Raw genomic sequence first — 20,910 nt, 5'->3', positions numbered from 1 at the left:
TAAGAGCTGCCAGTTTATTCACGTCTAGGAGGCCATGCTGAGGATACTGTTAGTCCCTTTCAATTCTTTAAAGTCCTAAGCAGGTTTAACTGTTAGCATCACAGCCCCCTGTAGCCCTAAGGACTCCATTCTGGGCCTAGGGACTCTTAGAGGATTCTGGGTGGCTTTCTGTGGGTAAATCAGACAGATCAAGAGGTGGGTGGGAAAAGACTGTTGATCTCCTCTCCTGGGTCTCTGTGCTCAGCAAATGCCCTCAGGCCAGCCTTGACACAGCAGGCGGCTCTCCTGGTTTCCGGGAGTCCTCTGATGCTGCAAAGACATAGGCAGAAAATTAAGAAGCATGAAGTTGCTGTATCGGGGGCTTCCCAGCCTCCCATTTGGCTGGTCTGCCTCCCTCACAACCTCCCCACCCCACAGCACAACCCCCGTTGCTGCATTCAGGACAAGGTTTTTAGGTACACAGGTGGGTAGAAAACAGAAGTCCACAGCCTATGAGCTCCTTTTGCTATCCGTCAGGCAATGAAAATGGAGACTCACACCTCACACCTCCCATCCTTGGCCATGCCTGAGCTGAGTGATCTGGGGCAGAATCAACTAGACCTTTGGGGCCTTTAACTATACAAGCTTTGGGGCCTCCAGCTATATTAAGGGGAAAATAATCTCTGCTCTCTCAGAGATGTGAAAAAGATAACGATTGACAAAGAGCTTTAAATCTCTTGAAAGAAAGGGAATGGGGAACAGGAATCTTCTCGTAGCTATTATTAGTACCTCAATCCTAGGCTCCGGGGTCCACCTCTTCTGGCCTTATGAGGGGTTCTTCCTAGCCCCCAGTTCTCGGCGTTATCCACAGGAGAGACACATCCTAAGCCTGGGGCACAGGTCAGAGCCCTAATCTTATGCCAAAGCCTGTAGCTGTGCTCTTTATCTTAAAAAAAAAAAAAAAAAGCCCCAGTTTTTCAAGCCAGTAACTTGGGGGCCCTCACTGGTACGTCCCTATTCTCCCACATCTAATCAATCATTCTATCTCTGAAGTTCTTGAATCCATTCACTTCTCCAGCGTAGGTCTTTCTCATTCATGTCTTTCCTCATAGGTCCCCATAACCCATTCTCCACTCAGCAGCAAGTGAAGTTTAAAAAGCAGAAATCTAATCGTGTCACCCCTCACTACTGGAATTCAGTGGTCTTCAGTGATGACCATAGCATAAGCCCCAGATTTCCACCTCACCTTGAACCTGCCTCAGTCCTACACTTTGCCTAGAATGTGTTTTCATGCCCTTTCCCCAAACCATCTCCCAAACTCTCTGCTTAGTTAACTCTGCCTTTAGATGTCAGCTTAAACATCATTTCTTCAAGGAAAACCCCAGAGCTAGGTTAGCTCCTGTTGTATACCCTCATAGCACCCGTTCCTTTCTTTCACAGCATATGTCACAACTGAGATGATTTATGCTATTTATGAGATTAATATGTTTAGTGTCTGTGTCCCCAAATACACTATAAGCTCCACGAGGTCAGGGACCAATTTTACCTTGTTCACTTGCCACTGACTCTCCATTGCCTAGCACATAGTAGGTGTTCCAATTTATAATAATGAATGTATTTTTTAAAAAAAGAATGAAAGGGGTCATTCATACTGATCTCTGCAGAAAAGCTTATGAAGAATCATATCAGAGCACAAGGTATTTCTATTTCTCAAAGGCAGATGCAGAACTTGTTTCCTACATTCCAACCCTGGAGAGACTGAGAAATGGGGAGCACCCCATTTTATACCTAAAGCTGGGCTGTAAGTAGGAAGCACGAAGGCTGCAGGAGCCAGAGGAAAGCAGAGAAAAATTAGCTCTGTATCTAAACCCAAACTCATCCATCTCAAATTCCTTATGTGCCTGGTGAAGAGACTGGCTATCCTGAGGTGGGCCAAGGTAGGCTCGCAAGGTTGACAAGGGAATAGCTAATCCAGGCATCTTAATGCAGTATTAAGAACGTAAACAGTCCCCAATTTTCCAGCAATGTGTTCTACTTCGGTGATTCATCTGGGCTGACAGCCTGGCTGTACCTCACACTCTGCCTGGAAACATGTCAAACGCGCTGTCTTTCTTCAGGAGTCCCCACAACCTCTCCCAATCTGACCTGGAAATGACAAGGCCTCCTTGAAGTAAAAAGTTCCCTGGTCTAGTGGGGGGAAGCACTGTGACAGCTTGTGTACCTATCTGAGAACTCCTACCTGCCCACTGCTGCCTGAGATGCAGCCAAAGACAACCAGCACAGCTTAGGCTAGGAGGGAGAAGTACACCTACTGCTGAGAAGCTGCTGGATTTGTAGTCAAGGAATGTCAAGAAGCTAACCTCCAGCAGCACGGTTATGAAACTCAAATCCCTTTCAGATACAAGGCTCCCTCCTTTTAGAAGAGAGAGCTAGTGTTCTCTGGAAGAGAACACATCCTCAGCCCCAGAGCCATAACAGGCTATTGAGCAGAAGACCTCCAGCCTGGGGGTTAGAAAATTGATTTTTAGAGGTCAGTGAACATATCTGCTCATTACCTCAAACAAAAGGGTTTGGTCTACTACTTGAATGCAGCCTCATTGGGAGCCCAGGGGAGCTATCAGGCCACAATAGGACTAGGGTGCAGTGCCCACCATAGGTCTTTGCTCCCAAGGGCTGAGGCCAGGGAACAAAAGAATGCGCAGTTAGGCAGTGCACTGTGCTTCCTCCCCTTCCCCCCAGCAGCTGCTGTCTCAGACAACTGTATGCAGCCTGTCTGCTCAAGGCTATTAAATATTCATCAGATGCTTGCTAGCTTTAAACATGCAATGACAATTAATCCAGAGAGCAGCAGGTACATGAGGGTCCAGAGAGAGAGAAAAAGGGAGGGCAAAGAAGGATCCACTTCTTTTAACTTCAGGAATCTGGAAACCAAGCTAGGGGCACCATACATCCTGTATATCAAAGCCCGGAACTACTTTCAGTGTAAGCTGATCTTCTGGTGGCCATTGTAGGTACAGAGGAAAGACCAGGAGGCAGCTAAGTAGTAGCAGAAAGACTAGGGTCTGAACTCTAGTTCTTGGACCCTGTGGTCATCCTAACCTGTCCATGTCAGTTTCCCAGGATAATCCTCACTTCACAGAGTTGTGAGAATTACATGGGATGCTGCAATATGATACTCCCCGGAGAGTTAGCACAGAATTAAGAGCTTAAAATGGAGGCAGAGACTTCATTCATTTAAGACTTAAAAGTGGTGAAGCAAAGCCTTGCTTAATAATTCCTTAAGAGTGAAGTTTCCATCAGTGGAGACTCACAGAGTTTTAGTCTCTAATTCACAGGGTGGGTGAAAGGGATAGGATACAGGATGATGCCCTCAAGATATGGTGAAGGCCTAACACCCCACCCTCAAAGAGCCCAAATATCTAAGAGGAGAGAAGGTTATTCTTTCTGAAAAAGGTAAGAACCATATGGCTTTTAGGTAAGAGGGAGCAGAAGTCAGGCATGGGGAGGGGAGAACACCTCCTTTGCTCTCCCACAAAGGGTGCTGCACTTTATGGAAGATGATTCCCTTCTGCTTCCCTTACTTCCCCAATTCGCCAGCACAAGGGCAAACACGAGTGTGTTCAAGTCACTCCCCTACTTAAGGCCTTAAAATAGCTCCCTAAACTTTAGAATAGTGTCCAAATCCCTTGACTAAAATTTAGCTTTTCAAAATCGGCAGTAACTTACTCTCCTAGCCTCTGTTTATAGCTAACATGTACTGACTGGGTGCTTATTACATGTCATGTTGAATGTTTTACATGCATTAATTCACCCAATCTTTACAACAATGTTATAAAATAAATGATATTATCCTCCCATTTTATAGATGATGAAACTGAGACTTGGAGGGGATAACCCATCTAAGGTTCCAAAGCTAGTTGCACTATGTAAAAATGTGTTAAACTGTGTAAAAGTGGGATAATAATAGCTACTTTACAGGTGGAGCAGACAGTGCATGGTACACAGTAAAGAATGTTAGAATTGACAAAAATGCAATAATAGCTAAGTAACCTTTTTTCAGATTTTAACATTTCTGAAATCAGGACTCATCTTACACTTATATGAAAACAAAACACTGTGTCAGTTTAACTGGCAGTATTTTTTATTTCTTCGCAGTATTTAATGATGCATCTTATAATACATGGCCTCAGTGTCAATGAAATATGGTGTTCATCTTATAGAAGCAGCATGCTTTCAGCATAAAGAATGGGCTTTGGTATACAAAAATGCTGATGTGGACCTCCTCCACAACTTGCAATACAACTGTGGTAAATTACTTCACCTCTCCTAGTAACAGCTGCCTCATTTACAAAAACAGAGACACAGTAGACATGCAAATTAAATTTTCTTCTCCCTTAGCCAGGCAAAGCTGCCTATTTTCTCTACATCACTTTCTCCTTTTAAAAAAATGGGGTCAAGACCAATTAATGCGAATAGACAGAAAAGTAATAAAATGAGGGAAAATTAAAATGACTACTTAATAGTAACTCTGCCAGCTAACAGCAGCCTGTATAGGCTCACACAAAGCACGAGAACATAGCAAGAAAAAGGGAGCCCACGTGCTGCCTTATGAATTCTAACTCAAATGATCTTTGGGCGACATACAGCCGCAGAGGTTTGAGGTCAGGGAGGGATTATTTAAGCTTCAAATATCTGAGCAAAATATCCACCATCACTACCTTTATCCCCCTAGTTCACTTGGTTCGGGAGCACTCTGCATACGTATAGGCAAGAAGCCTTATGGGTCCTAACTCTCAGGCTGCTGTTCCTGAAAAAAAACACAGTCTGAGTCTGCTTCATCCTTGGTGGCCAGAAAGCCCTAGCAGTTGCTGATGCATCTTCACCTACATTCTTAGCCTGGGACAGGAGGGGGAAGTGGTAGGAGAGAAAGCAAGAGTGGACAAACCCTAAGGCTATCTGAATACTGTCATATCCCTAGGTAAGGAAGGGTGAGAGAGTTCCCTTAGCAGCAAGTGTCATCTATAAGAGTACCCTGGAAACCCTGGAGGGAGATGCGGGGAGGAGCAAGGGAGGCTGATGGTGGGGGAAGGGCATGTAGGGCCTCAGCCTTTGAGCCTCTGGAGAACTACATATGGCCAGGCATAGCAGCTAGAACAGCCTCATTTCCACTTTAGCAGCCTGCAGTATTACAGACATGATTTGGGGTCACCCACACCTGGGATCAAATCCTAGCCCCACCACTTACTAGCTCTTATTGATGCCAAAATAGTCCAGTCAGCTATTATTTATTATTGAGTAGCTACTATACGCCAAAAATTATATTAATCACTTTAAGTAATACCTACTTCAAAGGGGAATAGATCTATACCTCTATAGTCAATTGATTTCCAACCAGGATGCCAAGATCATTCAGTGGGGGAAGAACAGTCTTTTTCAATAAATGGTGCTGAGACAAATGGATATCCACATGCAAACGAATATGAACCCCCCACCTCATTCCATATACAAAAATTAACGCAAAATGCGGGCTTCCCTGGTGGCGCAGTGGTTGAGAGTCCGCCTGCCGATGCAGGGGACACGGGTTCGTGCCCCGGTCTGGGAGGATCCCACATGCCGCAGAGCGGCTGGGCCCGTGAGCCATGGCCACTGAGCCTGCGTGTCCGGAGTCTGTGCTCCGTAACGGGAGAGGCCACAACAGTGAGAGGCCCGCATACCGCAAAAAAAATAAATTAATTTAAAAAAAAAAATTAACGCAAAATGGATCATAGGCCTAAATGTAAGAATTAAAACTATAAAACTCTTGGAAGGAAAAAGGTATAAAATTTCAGGACCATGAATGAGACAATGGCTTCTTACCTATGACACCAAAAGCACAAGCAATGAAAGAAAACAACAGATAAATTGGACTTCATCAAAATGAAAAACTTCTGTGTTTCAAAGAAAATAAAAAGAGAACTCACAGAATAGGAGAAAATACTTGCAAATCTCATATACGATAAGAGTCCATCATCCAACTATATAATGAACTTACAATTCAATAATAAAAAGACAAATCGTCCAATTTAAAAATTGACAGAAGATTTAAATAAACATTTCTCTAAAGAAGATAAACAAAATGGTGGATAAGTACATGAAAAGATGCTCAATGACATTATTCATTAGGGAAATGCAAATCAAAACCACAATGAGATACCAATTCACACCCAGCAGGATAGCTGTAACAAACAAAAAGAAAATAGCAAGTGTTGGTAAGGATGTGGAGAAATTAGAAACCTCATACATTGCTGGTAGGAATGGTGTAGTCTCTGTGTAAAACAGATGGGCAGTTCCTCAAAAAGTTAAACAAAGAGTTACCATATGACCTAGCAATTCCTCTCCTAGGTATACATCCAAGAAATTGAAAACATATGTCCACACAAAAACCTGTACATGAATGTTCATAGAAGAATTATTCATATTAGCCAAAAAGTGGTAAATGGATAAATAAAATGTGGTATATGCATATAATGAAATAGTATTTGACAATAAAAGGAAGTACTGACAACATGCTACAACACGTATGAGGCTTGAAAACATTATGCTAAGTGAAAGAAGCCAGTCATTAAAGATTATATGTTGTATAATTCCACTTTATGAAGTGTCCAGAATAGACAAGGTGATAGAGACAGAACATGGACTAATGGTTGCTTAGAGCTAGAAAGGATAAGCTGATTGTGGGGAAATGGCTTAATGGGCACAGGATTTCTTTTCTGGGGTGAGAAAGACGTTCTAATATTGATTGTGTTGATGATTGTACAACTCTTGTATATACTAAAAACCCCAGAATCGTACACTTTAAATGAGTGAATAGTTTGGTATATGAACTATATCTCAATAATCCTAATATGCCTTTTAATCTGTATTAATAGAAGCTAACCAGCAGCTGCAACTGGCAGGTGATGGGCAGAATTTGGCTTGCAGCATACGTTTTACAGGGACTGACACAAACCTAAGCAAACATTAACCAACTGGCAGTATATAAAATCCAAATTTCTAGTTTTTCTTGAAAATCAGATCTAGCAAGTCTAACAAATAACTTTTAGAGCTGGGAAAGAAACATGAGTGAAAATGATCTTCAGGGACTTCCCTGGTGGCGCAGTGGTTAAGAATCTGCCTGCTGATGCAGGGGACACGGGTTTGAGCGCTGGTCCAGGAAGATCCCACATGCTGTGGAGCAACTAAGCCTGTGCACCACAACTACTGAGCCTGCACTCTAGAGCTCGCGAGCCACAACTACTAAGCCCTTGTGCCACAACTACTGAAGCCCGAGCGCCTGTGCTCCACAACAAGAGAAGCCACCACAGTGAGAAGCCCACGCACTGCAACAAAGAGTAGCCCCCTCTGGCTGCAACTAGAGAAAGCCCGCATGCAGCAACAAAGACCCAATGCAGCCAAAAATCAAAAAAAAAAAAAAAAATCTTCAAATACATGATAGGAATCCCTTCAGAAGTCCAAAATAGAATCAGTATAAGCTACTAGAGTGACATTCAAAATGAGGGAAAACTTCTAATACTTGGAGCTGTCTTAAATGAAATGGGCTGCTTTGGGAAGTAATATTGTGTCCTATCACTATATGAAGTACTGATATGTACTATAACATGCGTGAACCTTGAAAACATTATGCAAAGTCAAAGAAACCAATCACAAAAGGCACATATAATATGATTCCATTTATATGAAATGTCCAGAATAGGGAAATCCACAGAAACAGAAAGTAGCTTAGTGGGAGAGAGGGGAATTGGGAGTGACTACTAACACGTATGAGATTCTTTTGGGGCAATGGAAATTTTCTGGAATTAAATAGTGACAATGCTCATACAGCACTGTGAATATTCTAATAACCACTGAACTGTGCATTTTAAAATGATGACAATGGTAAATTTTATGTTATGTGAATTTTATCTCAATTAAAAAAGAAAAAGGTAGAGAGGACCAAATGAGATAGTTTTTATTAACTGCTTCGGATATTATGATGCACATAGTGATACATGTTAGCTATTATTATCAACTCCATTTAATGATAAAGAAATAAGACACAGACCTGCTATATAAAAAAAAATAATAACTAAAATAAAATTCAAATCATAAAAAGAAATGACACAGGGAATTCCCTGGTGGTCCAGTGGTTGGGACTCGGTGCTTTCACAGCCATGACCCAGGTTCAATCCCTGGTCGGGGAGCTAGGATCCTGCAAGTCGTGTGACACAGCGGGGAAAAAAAAAAAAAAAAAAAAAGATGTTCATTATGCTTAAAAAAAAAAAAAAAGAAAGGAAGAAATGAGACAGGGGGTAAGGGTTTTTTTCTGGTTGTTAAAACAAAGACAAGGGCTATGATGAGGCAGAGCCAGGACAGGTTCCCAGTCTCCCCTGGCTCTAAAACTTATAGATGTAATAAAGTTCACAGGTAGTGACAGAAAACACTGGGACCGAAACTGCACACCCAGAATAGGCAGACCACTGGCAGGCCTGGGTCTGCCAACAATGGAACTTGCCTTTCCAAGCACAAATTACAGGCCAAATAAAGAAAGACGTTTCCCCAAAATTCTGCTCTTAAGACTACCTTAGGAAGAGTTGAGACTAAATTCTCTGCATTCAGGGACTTTCCCCTAAAATTTTCTAACCATTCATGTGACCAGTATCAAACTTAGGACTTCTGGATGCACAGAACCATGCTCAGTACACATGGTCCTCCTTAAAGCCTCCGTATCGCAGAGGCTCCTGGCCGAGAGGTGGGTGTGGAAGAAATGATCTCCAAGAAGGCAAATTTCACTGTCAAAGGACACAGTATCTTTGGCCTACCTAGTTGGATCCTTTCTCCTCAGTGCCCTCATAACCCTAACAACTTACTCAGGGGCAGAGAAAAAATCAATAGGAAGGCTCACTCAGTTGTCAGAGCCCCCAACTACCCAACCAGGGAGTTAAAATTTTTTAGGGAAAAAGACTAATATTTACTATGTATAGGGCACGGAATTGGTTGGCCTTATATATATTTGAACTCCTTCAGTTTGCCAACCACTGTGAAGTGTACATTATCACTGTCTTCCTTCTCAGATGTGGAAATAAGTGATGTGTTTTAGGTCACCAAACAAAAGATAGCTCATAGATTCAACTCCAGGTTTCTCAGGTTCCATGTCCTTTCTACTACACCACAATGTCTCTAACCAGGGGTCTCTTCTGCGTGAGAAATACCCCTTCCTTAGATTAAAAGTGGTATAGTATGAGAGGTAAGATGTTAGGTTCTGGCAACACATAAACTTGGGCTTGATTACCACCCACACTAATTATGTAATCCCGGGAAGTCACTTACCCTCATTAAGTCTCAGTTACTTCTGTAAAATACGGTTATTACTGAATAACTGTCGTTTGGTTGCTCAGTATCTATTTCTTTCCTAATAACACCCTGACTTCCTTTTGAGGAATTATTTTCTTACTGCATACTGGTGAAGTACGGGCATGTGACTCAAGCTAATCCAGTCGGACACTTTGCCTCTCTAGAACTTGAACCTTGAAACCAAACATGGCTAAGAGTGTACTCATTCCAGCAATAGTGTCCAAGGAGCTAATCCCAGCTTTAGAACCACTCCTGTGGTCTACCACTGCTGTCCCAGTTCGCTGTAGCCACTCTGGTTCCCAAGCAAGATTTTCTAGCCTTCACATTAAATCTGCGGACCCCTAATATCCTTCCAATAAATTCCCTTTCATTTACATGAGCCAGTCACTTTGTTGCTTATAACCAATGAACTCCAAATGAAACACCACCTTATCAGGTTATTGACAAAATACAGTGGGACTCAAAAGATGTAAGCTGACAGTCTGGTCATTGCAAGTAAATTCAATATGGACTGTAAACCAACGTAAAAGCATGGTCAGGTTGTAAATATGGTACAAAGTACATACAAGCAAGATTTGCCCATTGATTACCTCCCAGGCTACCACCTGGCAAAACTGTTTTAGTTACGATAAAAGTCCAATATCCTTAATAGAAAGCCACCTTAACATACCTGACATGGGTCTTCACTACCCATTCTACTCCAAGAAATGCCTCAGGAGTTTTCAATCACCTGAAAATGGAGAAGTAAGAGATAAGTCTTTTAAAGAGGAAGTTCTAAAGACATACAAAATAAAAGATAGAGATCCTGCATGCAGTTTACACATTACAGGAGAGAAACATGCAACTTTAAAGAAATTTTAACTAACATTTCATTGTGAATATCAATACGGGGACCTATAGGGGCTCACATCCTTGTACATTTTAAAATAGCTGAGCAGAAAGCTTTACTTTGGGGAGCAGCAGGTCTAAACTACAGTCATTGAAATTTTACAATGTGTCATTTAAGATGTCAGACTTTGTGCCCAGGTTACATTACAGTTCACTTGTGATGGGCAGGATTATTAAGAGTTATGGCTAATTTATGCGGCAGCATATGGTTTTTCTTTTTACAGCTATTTTTATTAAACAAGTTTTGCAAAGTTTTAACATTAAAATTAACAGCTAAAGAATTGTTTATGCAAGTTGCTGTCACAGTTTATGTAAAAGAGAAATATGTGCTATTAAAATCAGACATTTAGGTTACCTTTGGTTTTTTGCGATGCATGTTAGCTTTACACATCCTGATTCTCTTGCGATAATTTTCCTTTAAAAAGGGGGGTATAGAGTGATCTCTTTTCATCAAAACAAGACATAATGCCCTGAAAGCTGACTTCAAACCATGGTTGAAAATTCAGTTATTTACACTTTATCACAATCTACAAATACATTTTTTTGTTGGTGTGTTTTAAAAAGAAAAAAAATGTCCATCATGCACTGCTGCAGGCAGCTTGGCACTTCATACAAGAGGATTTTTCACCCCCGAGCAGTTTAGGTGGCTCCCTTAGGGAAGGCATGAGAACCCTGAGAATTAATGTAGAGGAGTGGAAACAGGGTCAACCAATTCCATCATTTCCTCTCTTGGTCTCTCAGGAGGGAGGTTCAGAGCCAGGCTATCATGCCACATCCTGCCCCAGCCCAGTTGATTTATTAACAGCATTTCTGGGATTGGAAGGGAAACCCTTAAGGGCACCCAGGGTTTGCTGAATTGTCATTATCTAAAGGCAAGTGCTATCCCTCTCCAAGTTCACAGAGATTATTTGGTGTCACTCTTAGGGCCACCTACAGGCTCTACAGAAGGTGCAAACTAGGATGGCTGGAACTTTAAGTACTGAGGCCTATGTATGGAAACCAATCCAAGTTTCAACTTAGTTGGATTTTTCTCTCCAAAAATTAGAGCTTGTGATAAGGACTGGATAAAACTGCTTTCAACAACTTCCAGGGGGTGAAAAAGCTTTGGTTATTTTTAAACTAAAACTTAACAACTCATAAACTTTTTTTTGGTAAACTTAAAATAAAATACCCCCCCACCACTTTTAAGAATGTCTCCAACTTTTAACAAGCCCATTAACTTTAGAGTTAATTTAAGTTTATTTGAAAGAGAAAACTATTTTATTGTCCACCCAAAAAAATGACAATTCATCACATTTACTTTGATTAAAAAAGGACTAAACTTTATTGACAAACTGCTGCAGACATTTTGACATAAGTTTAAGCTACCTATTTAGGCAGACTTACACATGTAGCATTTAATCTTCCAAGAACAAAATGGGAGGACGGTACAAATCCAATTAGGACTTTAACTTATGTACAAAGTGGATTTTGATTCCTTTTTCATTCAGCTGCAGTGTCCCTTTTTATATCATGCTAGTGTTGAGACATACTTGACTAACTACCTTGGTAACAGTTCAATATTGACAACCGTCAACTTAAGAAAATCATCAGCTTTTGGCCCCAGTGTCCAAGTGAGCTTTTCATGGAGTGTAGAATCTCAGATGGACAAAATACTTTGCCTTTTTAAATACTGAAATGTTAATTATTAGTACTATTACTGAAAGGTTGTTCGTGACTAAAAAGCTCTGCATCAAATTCAAGTGGCCAGCCCCTCTCCCCGTATCAACCGCTTCGAAACCTACTTCCCACTAAGTATCTCTCAACACTGTATGTCTGGGGCTAGATTTCAAAACCCACATAATGAAAAAGTCAGTTTTACGAACCTAATTTTGCTGTTGTTGTTTTTAAGTCAATTAACGTTAAAAATTGCATCAACTATTTAATTCATGAGGATCTTTCATATTAAAATTTAACCTTAAGATTCAACCGCCATGTGCTTTTAAAGGAAACATTTTTAGAGACGTCTGAGCTCACTTTTACATGGTGGCACCTACTGCCGTTAACGTTTGTGATTTTAAATCTTAAACAGCCCTGAATTTTGAAATGTAGCCTAGTTTGGGATTCTGCAACTACAACTTTACGGGATGCCTCAAGTCAAAACTAAGAGAAAGTTAACAAGCCTTAACTTCAGAACCTTTAAGCAAGCAATGTCACTTTTGAAACTAACAGGTTTGTGGTTTTTTTTTTTACTCAACTTCTGTTTTATTAGAAAAGGTACATTTCTGTTTATATTTAAACAACAAAGAAAAAAAGCATCTACACACTTAAAAAATTAATTCGATATTCCTAAATCTATTTTAACTCATTTTAAAATACTACATACAGAAGCCAGAATGCAGAGTTAAGAATGGAGTAAGGTGGGGGAGAAGAAGGGGACCACGAAGAAAAACACTTAGACAATTACTTGTCTGTTGTGGGTAAAGCAACAGGAATCCTGGGAGATACAAGAAATCAGTAACAACTTTGCTCATAACTGATATTTTCCCCTCATGTTTGTTTTTAATAACGTCCATATGGGTGCTCTCTGTATGCTCCCTTCACCGGCCTAGCTGGAGGGGCCTTCAGCGACGGCCTGGTCCCATTCCAGTCATCTTGGCCTGTGGGGAAAAAGCAAGAACAGTTTTATAACCCACGTGCCAATGGCATTTCTAGATGGGCAGGCGTAGGTCACCTGGTCACCAAAAACACTGCTTTGCTTCCAATGTCTTGCCACCTCCTGGGTGGTCCTTACTTTTTTACTCTGCTTGGCCCTCCTGAGCAGCTTAGGCAATTTTCCAACTGTAGGACAGTTCTGAGTGGACAGAGGAAACAGTTCAGGAAGAACTTGGAGTGATGTCCAGGAAAGAAGCTGTCCATAGGCAACATAATCTATACTCCAGCCCCCAAACCTGAATAAACCCAACACCTTGCTTGGGACAATGAGGAAATCGACCTCAGTGGATCTGCAATGCTCTTTCCTGTTTCCAAAGCAATTTGGCACAGAGCCTCAGGTAAGGTGACAATTTCTGGAAGTCTTTCAGATTGGAAGCAGCAGGTAGCTCCCGTCCCATGCAACAGCAAGTCTGATTTCCCCGTGGAGAAATGTCCTCTGGCTCCCTGGGAAGAGCAAGCAATGGCCACGTTTCAGGAGCCCTCCACCAGCAGAGCTGGTTCACTGTTCTGGCAGTGGGAAGTACAATCAAATGTGTTAACAGCACTCATTAGGAGAATTCATTATCTCCTTTTTTGTGCCAGTAGTCCAGAGAAGCCAGACAACATGACTGACATCCTCAAATGGTTTTCCTTTGTGACAGGGAAAAGCCTATAGGAGAGATGATCACTTACTAGAGCTGATCTCTTATGAACACGAGTTGTATTTATAAGCTTATTCTTCCCACTCACCCCCAGATGTTACCCAGGCCTGTTATTTCTCTAGCTCCTTGCATTCACAAACATCTGCTTCCATCAATATAGGTCTAAAACTCCTTTATGGATGTTGCACAAAGCCCTATGCTATCTAAGCCTGTTTATACCTCTAGTAAAATAGATATGTCCATCACTTTCCAAGTGGCTTCTGGGTACCAACAAGACAGTTTATTTTTCTAACTCTGCTTATAAAGGCAGAAATCAGAACAGATTAACGGTGGCAACATCATACCAGGAGAACAAGGAGCAGCCTGCCTATTTCAGTGCAGTCTTTTCTCCAGCAAAACAGAAATGTAATTTAGTCAAACACATACAGAGGCCCCATTGTGCTGCTTCACCGATGAAGGGAAATACCCTGGAGCAATCATACCACCCTTCTAAATAGTGGCATATGAGCAGAGAGCAGTGCAGTGTTACGGATGGCAACTGTCCAGTACCATTTAGCTAGAACTGGTAAAAACTGTTTCCCGGGCAAGCAGCTGACTGGTTACTACATACTGTGCTGAGGAGTTGAGGAGTCTGTCTGTGGGAACCCTAAGAGGCTCTCTCTTTTCAGTTAGGGGTAAGGGAGACTGTCAGCTGGTAACTTAAACGGTCAACTGCTGACCCCCTTGCCAAAGTCTCTGGACTTCCCTTGGGTATGCTGGAAACACCTCACATTTAAAAGGCTGCTCTCTCTGCATCTACTGCCACATGGTACTCCCTCTGGGACCCATTAATACAGGGCCATAACTGGCTCTTGAGGATACTCTTGAGCAATGTGTTTTCAACCAAGCCTCAGGAAAGGCAGTTTGGTCCTGCTGCCATTCCAGCATCTATATAGCTCTCTTAGGATTATAGGACTGAACGGAGATGTCTCCGAGACAGTAAGGAGCTTGGTGCCAGTACTGCCCTGAATTGGCTTCAGCCCCCAGTTTCTAATCTAATGGACACTATTCCTGCCCCCAACCTGCTCTTGCCGTTTAGGTTTCTTTCAGCTAGCATTTCCTCTACACTGAGATTCTTCATGATGAGATCCAAAATTGTTTTTAAAAATGAGGTGGGGCAGAAGAATTGGATATGATTAAATTCTTATTATCCACCGCCGTGGCCTAGGTATCAGCAGCAAAGGCCCAGCAACATAACCCAGGCCTAGCCATCTCCCAGCCTAAAGTCCAAAAAGAATCAACATCAGCTGAAAAGCCTGCTGCTCCAACCAGGCCAACCTAGACCTGAGCCCTAGTTTAGGACACCTGCTTAGCCATCCAAGAGTAATAGCACACCTATCTCATTTCAGTAAGTCCTTCTTTCTACCGCACACCACACAATTTAAGAGCAGGACTCCTATTGCCACATCTATCAACATATTGGCCTTCTGTTAGAGGTTTCTCCTTAGATGCATGACTGACCCCCAATAATCCGGTCACCAGCATTCTCCAGGGCACTTACTTGCACATTTTGTCCCAACACAGAAATAAATACATACCATATGCTTCATAAGAATCTTGAACCTCCCCATGTCCATAGTCATAATATTCTGAGTCCCTGAAAGCCAAAGACAGAGTGTTAGAGCTATGTAGTAACCATGTTTCAGTTTTACCTTTCTCCCCAATACTTCCATATTTCAGTCATTTTTTTGTGGGTATAAAACAAAAAGATGCTCATTTTACCCCATCTCCAAACCACAAAATATTTCCAAAGCATGTACACACTAGGTACTCATCTAAAAACTGTGACAACCATAGCAAAGAAAAACGAATAGCAACAATTTAAAGTGAAAAAGCTCAATCCAAAAGCTCAATCTTAACCACAGTGTACATACACATGTATTCACAGGGCTAACTGGAAGAGATTAAAGAAACATGAAAAGAACTGTTCTGTCCTCATTGTAGAATTATGAGACCTTTTCAATCACAGTTAAGATATATATATATATATACACATACACTAAAAATGTTTTTTAAAAAAAGAGCAGAAAAGAACCTGACTTACAACAGTGGGATTCTAGTATCCTTTTAAACTTTTATGCAACTTTAATGTGGCTGTGACATTTTGTAATAATAAATCAAAATAATTTTAAGGCCTCTTCCCTTTGTTTCCATGTAGTCACAGCTCAGGAATTTTTCATCTGCTAACCCCAGATTCTACACTATAATTTAAGATTCACAGTTATCCAAATTTGCAGATCCAAGTGTGTGCCTTATAGATGTCAAAAGCAGACGAGACACCCTCAAGAGAGGTGAGCCACCCTGCTCCTTAGATTTGTGCTGCCTAAATCTCTCAGTTCCTCCAACTCCCTCTTATCCATCCCGAGGACATGAAACAGCACTTCTACTGCCTGACTCACCCTTGGCTTTGGCTGTAATAGCCTTCGTAGCCTTCATAACTCTGTTCTGCATATGTATCATCATATCCCTAGAACAAATAAAATGAAATAGAAAGTCAGAATCACGGAAAGTAGGTAAGGTAATTATATCCCATGGGAGTATGGCGGGCTTCTGGATTAAGAGAACATGGAATTTCCCTCCAAAATGTTAACACCTGTTGTGGAATAGTCAAGAAAAGAAAGGACTAAAGAAAAAAAAAAGAAACAATGTTTCTTTTGAACTTCAGCATCATCAGCAGTAGTAGTGTTGAGTTCCTTTAGTAACACACTAAACATCAAGGGACAACTTATTTCCTGTTTAATCTACATACATACAGTAAACCATGCTTAAAAATGGAAAACTCTTCTCATAGTTTAACATTCACTGCAAGAGAAGAGGGCAGATTCCAAATCTTACAGGCAGTCCCTGCCATCTACATCAAGGGCCAAGGCCCTGTCATTCAACTTCCTTTGGCAACCTGTTAGGTATTAGGAAATGGCATTGTCCGAATGTCTTACATATTCTTCATAAGTTTCTGGTGCAGGTGGTGGAGGCAAAGGTATTCTCTGGATGCCTGCTGTCCGTGCTCTTGGTGCTGGAGCACCCCTCACAGTAGGTGGGGGTGGCACTCCTCGAGTCACAGTGGCACCTCTGGTGATGGCTCCTCTCACTGGTGTACCACGCACTAAAGCCCCCCGAGGTGGTCCAACACCTCGGCCCCTGCAAAAAAGAAAGTTTATTTTAAATGGAGATTTTTATAAATAGGCTACTTTCATGTTCAGATTTGTTTGCAAATTCTGGAGCTAGACAGATTTTACGATGCCTTAAATAGACTATTATCAAAACACAGAGGAATGGGGAGTTCCCTGGCAGTCCAGTGGTTAGTACTTGGCGATTTCACTGCCGTGGCAAGGGTTCAATCCCTGGTCAGGGAACTAAGATCCCACAAGCCACTCAGCGCAGCCAAAACAAAACAACACAGAGGAATGTGTAGGTGGGTAAAGGATCCATATTGTAAGGCTCCCCAGGTCCCATGGTGGACCTGTTAATATCTCATTAGTGGAGCGTCTGCCTTGGAGAGTCTGAACAGTCCATAAAGGTCAATCAGCAAAGGTAAAATTCTAAAGTCAAAGACCATTTAAAAATGCTAAAACTGTCCAAAAGTTAAAAAAGCTTTTTTTAAAAGCTTTAGTCCTGAAGTCCTAAAGCTTCAAGACTGTTGTACCTGATTATAGTCAAAGTGACGAAGATCTAGAACTCCACTTTTTTTTTTTTTTTTGGCCGTGCCATGCAGCTTGCAGGATCTCAGTTTCCCGACCAAGTATTGAACCTGGATCACAGCAGTGAAAGCGCCAAATCCTAACCACTAGACCACCAGGGAACTCCCTAGAACTCCACTCCTGATGCAACATACAAATCCTGAGACCCTTTCTAAGCTGGAGATAAGAGCACCAGTAAAACAGAGATGGTACCAGCAGTCAAATTCACATCCCATTTCTAGTTGTCTCCATTATTTATACCTGGGAACAGGTGGAGGAGGAGGTGCAGCTCCCCGGCCTCTCACCGGCACCCCACGTCCGCGAGAGGGCTCTGGTACTCCATTCAAGTAGGAGAGCTCTAGGAACTGCTCCTGGCAGATATCATCCATCATATCCTGTGGATAAAAGATAATGGGAAGGAGTGTTATTCTCTACCTTCTGCTGAGAAGTCACCTAGCCCATACGGGCCTTGGATGCTAAGAACAACTTTGAAAGCCCAGATGAAGTCTCAGGTCATTCATTCTCTGAAGTCAAATGGGACTCCACCTGTCACCTCTTTGAGGAAAGTCTTGATGGTAGACCCCTCATTATTCAGATGAAGTTCTTCATGATGTGGCCCCTGCCTAGCTCTCCAGATCACTTCCATCCTCTCTCCATGTATAACCTCCTTTCAAGCCATGCTGAACAACTTGCAGTTCAGAACATGGCATACTCTTAAACATCCATTCTAGCAAATAGTTTCCTCTTTCTAGAATAATAAAAACCACTACCATTAATTAAGTTCTATGGCTGGGTACCATATAATAAACTTTATATAGGGTTTTCAGTTTAATCTTCAAATTAACCCTGAAATAGGCAGATCTTCCCACTTTACATTTGGGAAAACAGATTCGGGAAGTATAAAGCAATCAGTCTAAGGACACAGAGCTAGTAAGTGGCAGATTCTACATGTAAATTCAGAATTACCTGTCTCCAGAATCTAGGCTTTGAATCATCAGACTATGTTATTGCCTTTTTTTGTCCACCTGAGGGACTCTAACTCTCACAAGATTTAATCTAAAATATTACCTCACCTCTTTTGAAAAACTTTCTCTTGATGCCAACCCTTCACTCCCTCCTCTTTTCCCACAGCACCATGTAATTTTCTCTAAGCACTTACCACATCACTTTAGAATTGTTTGTATGTCTTTCTCACTAGGTTGTGAGCTCTTCAAGAGCCATTTTTGTAACTTCAGACCCAAGCATAGTATTAGGCACCTACCAGATACTTAACAAATGTTTGGGATGAACAAGGAACCTGAGGCTCAGAAAAGTGATATAATAACTTGTCCAAGATGATGCAGATAAAGCTCCCAGTCCAGTGCTCTTCCTACTGTACCAGGTTCTAAGGGGAAAACGGAGGGCTCTGGTCATGGACGCAAAAACAGGCTCACTTTTTTTCTTCACAGGGGGGAAGAACTGAGCCAAATGCCATTTGCAAATCTTTTCACATATTTCCTGAAGAGAATCATTCAGTCTTAACTTCATGCATTTTTATATATTCCAGGTGTATACAGCTTTTAGAAGATTCTAGTCACCACAGAGATGCCCCCCTCCACCAACTCTTCACCTCCTCTTACCGTACACATTTCTGCTGGTTGAGATTCACATTGGAGAATCAAGGGACCAATGATGGGCCATTTGCTCATATTCCTCTAACTGCCACAGCAACACTGAGGAAACCCAGATCTCCCTGGCAGGCTTCTCTTTTGAAGATCCACTTACATGGAAGCCTTATAAGCCTAGCCCTTTTGAGAAGTATGCTGAGACTAATGATAAAGAGGAGATGGGCATTCTCCTGCAGTCCTTCAGAAAACGGATGGCTCAGGATGCTTCAACATATACCTCAAAGAGTAAAAAGCATATCCTCAAGGGAAAATTTACGAGCTCTGAGTTTTTCCTAGGATATTTTAAATTGGCTGTTTCATGTTGAACACTCTAATGATGATGAGATACTTAGAAGCAAAGCAGCTGCTGAGACATTTAAGACAGTGTTGGAATCCTTGGAGCTCAGCATTACAGGTACACATGCCCTATAAATTTTTGCTCTACCAATTCTCACATGCTGATACAGTTCCAACTTCCTCATTTTACATATACAAGAAAACCAGGAACTATATATCACCTCCTCTTAGTGATGAAGCTATGATGCTTACTCAATTCTAGCTGAATAGTACTCCAAATGCTTCTTAAGGTTCCAGATTCATACTTGGTTATTAAATATTCAACAGTAAGTAGTTTTCAGAGTAACTCTGAAAACTAACAGTTCTTGCCAAATGGCAAAAATTCATCATTTTCTACTTACTCAAAGAATGAAATCTCTGACCAGGTAATAATAAGCAAGACAGGTAACCTGGTCTGTTCCAATTCTTCCAAGGCCTTAGTTACATTCTGAAAGGAGCTGTACACCAATCTGTTTAATATTATCAACAGTTAAGCCTAGAATCATCATGCCTCTTTCAAATCATCTCTACTTGAGTAAACTCCTCCAGGAGAGAAAGCCCTGAATGCACTCAGGTCGGAATTCAATCCATTAACACTGGAGGCTAGAGGCTTCTTGCTGTTATCATCTAGACTCTCTAGAGTCTAGAATAAGACCCCCCTAAGTGCAGGGGATTATGACCACCTCAGTCAAATCTCTGTTAACCAGATGTTAAAATGCCAGACACACTGTGGATCCAAATTATTGACAAGATACTAGCATACAACTAAAACCACATTAGACATGGAGTGGGAGAGTGGCCTTGGGGCACAGTGGTTTGAAAACCAGATACAAATAATGGACCACCTCAGAAAAATGAACATAAATGAAGAATTTGGTATATAATTTCAGGTTATACAGATACCTTGGATAAGAAACCCTGCCTTAGCAATAAGCACAAGATCCCAGTTTTCTCTTGCTCAAAAGATACAGGATATAGATTTCCTTACTGGTACTAGAAACTTCTTGACTTCCTCCATAGCATGGGCCATAAGAGCATAAGCCTCACACGGGGGTCCAAAAACTTCAATGAAGACATGCAGATCCATATTCAAGTGGGCATATTTGGGGTCTCCACCTTTGCGCAGCTCTTCCTCCTGTGGAAAGATGCACAAAAACATCGCATCACTTGGACTAGGGAGAAAATGACACCTTTACCTCTAGGCCAAAGAGACATTGAGAAATGACCCCAACACCTAAAAAGATAGGAAAGTGTAAGAAAAAAGCAAAACAAACTCTGGAGAATAGTAATTTACACAGTCTGCTAAACCTGCAATTAGTCTGCTGCTCTTCTGTTTTGAATCACTGGTGTATTCACTGGAGCTCTTATTAGAAGGTACAGAAGAGACAAACTTATTTCCAGTTTCCATTCAGATAACAGCTGTTTGCCAAGCATTCATCCATTCACTCATTTATTGCCAAGCATTTGCTTTTAAATCCCTGGTAGAGCTCTTAATTACCAGCTCTTCTTATCTGCTTATATGGTCTGGGAAGTTCTAGGGAAGGAAAAAAGTCAGGACAGAGAGAAGAAAATCTCATGTAAATCTCATTAGCTAGAATAACATACCTCAGCCCTAACTGTATTCATCTAGTGAGAAATGTG

General features: G+C 41.5%; 1 protein-coding gene across 2 annotated transcripts in view; it reads right to left on the bottom strand.

Annotated features, from left to right (window-relative positions):
- KHDRBS1 (KH RNA binding domain containing, signal transduction associated 1) overlaps window positions 1–20,910 on the bottom strand; it is a 35,201-nt gene continuing 14,291 nt past the window's right edge. The window contains exons 4-11 of one of the 2 annotated variants that reach the window (XR_009520376.1): window positions 20,258–20,404; window positions 17,549–17,682; window positions 16,547–16,748; window positions 16,010–16,077; window positions 15,149–15,207; window positions 12,683–12,875; window positions 10,019–10,078; window positions 1–309 (exon numbers count right to left, since the gene is read on the bottom strand). Coding sequence is in view for 1 of the 2 variants with exons in the window: in XM_060018148.1 (XP_059874131.1) it covers window positions 12,778–12,875; window positions 15,149–15,207; window positions 16,010–16,077; window positions 16,547–16,748; window positions 17,549–17,682; window positions 20,258–20,404 (708 nt within the window). In the remaining variant the exon portion in view is untranslated. Of the gene's footprint in view, window positions 310–10,018; window positions 10,079–10,962; window positions 12,876–15,148; window positions 15,208–16,009; window positions 16,078–16,546; window positions 16,749–17,548; window positions 17,683–20,257; window positions 20,405–20,910 lie in introns of those variants that run through there. The other variant, XM_060018148.1, reaches the window with a different exon arrangement.

This window comes from Delphinus delphis, chromosome 1 (assembly GCF_949987515.2).
Source record: "Delphinus delphis chromosome 1, mDelDel1.2, whole genome shotgun sequence".
Classification (NCBI taxonomy): domain Eukaryota; kingdom Metazoa; phylum Chordata; class Mammalia; order Artiodactyla; family Delphinidae; genus Delphinus; species Delphinus delphis.
Note: the sequence above shows the minus strand (reverse complement) of the source record. Positions and strands in the feature narration are given on the sequence as shown.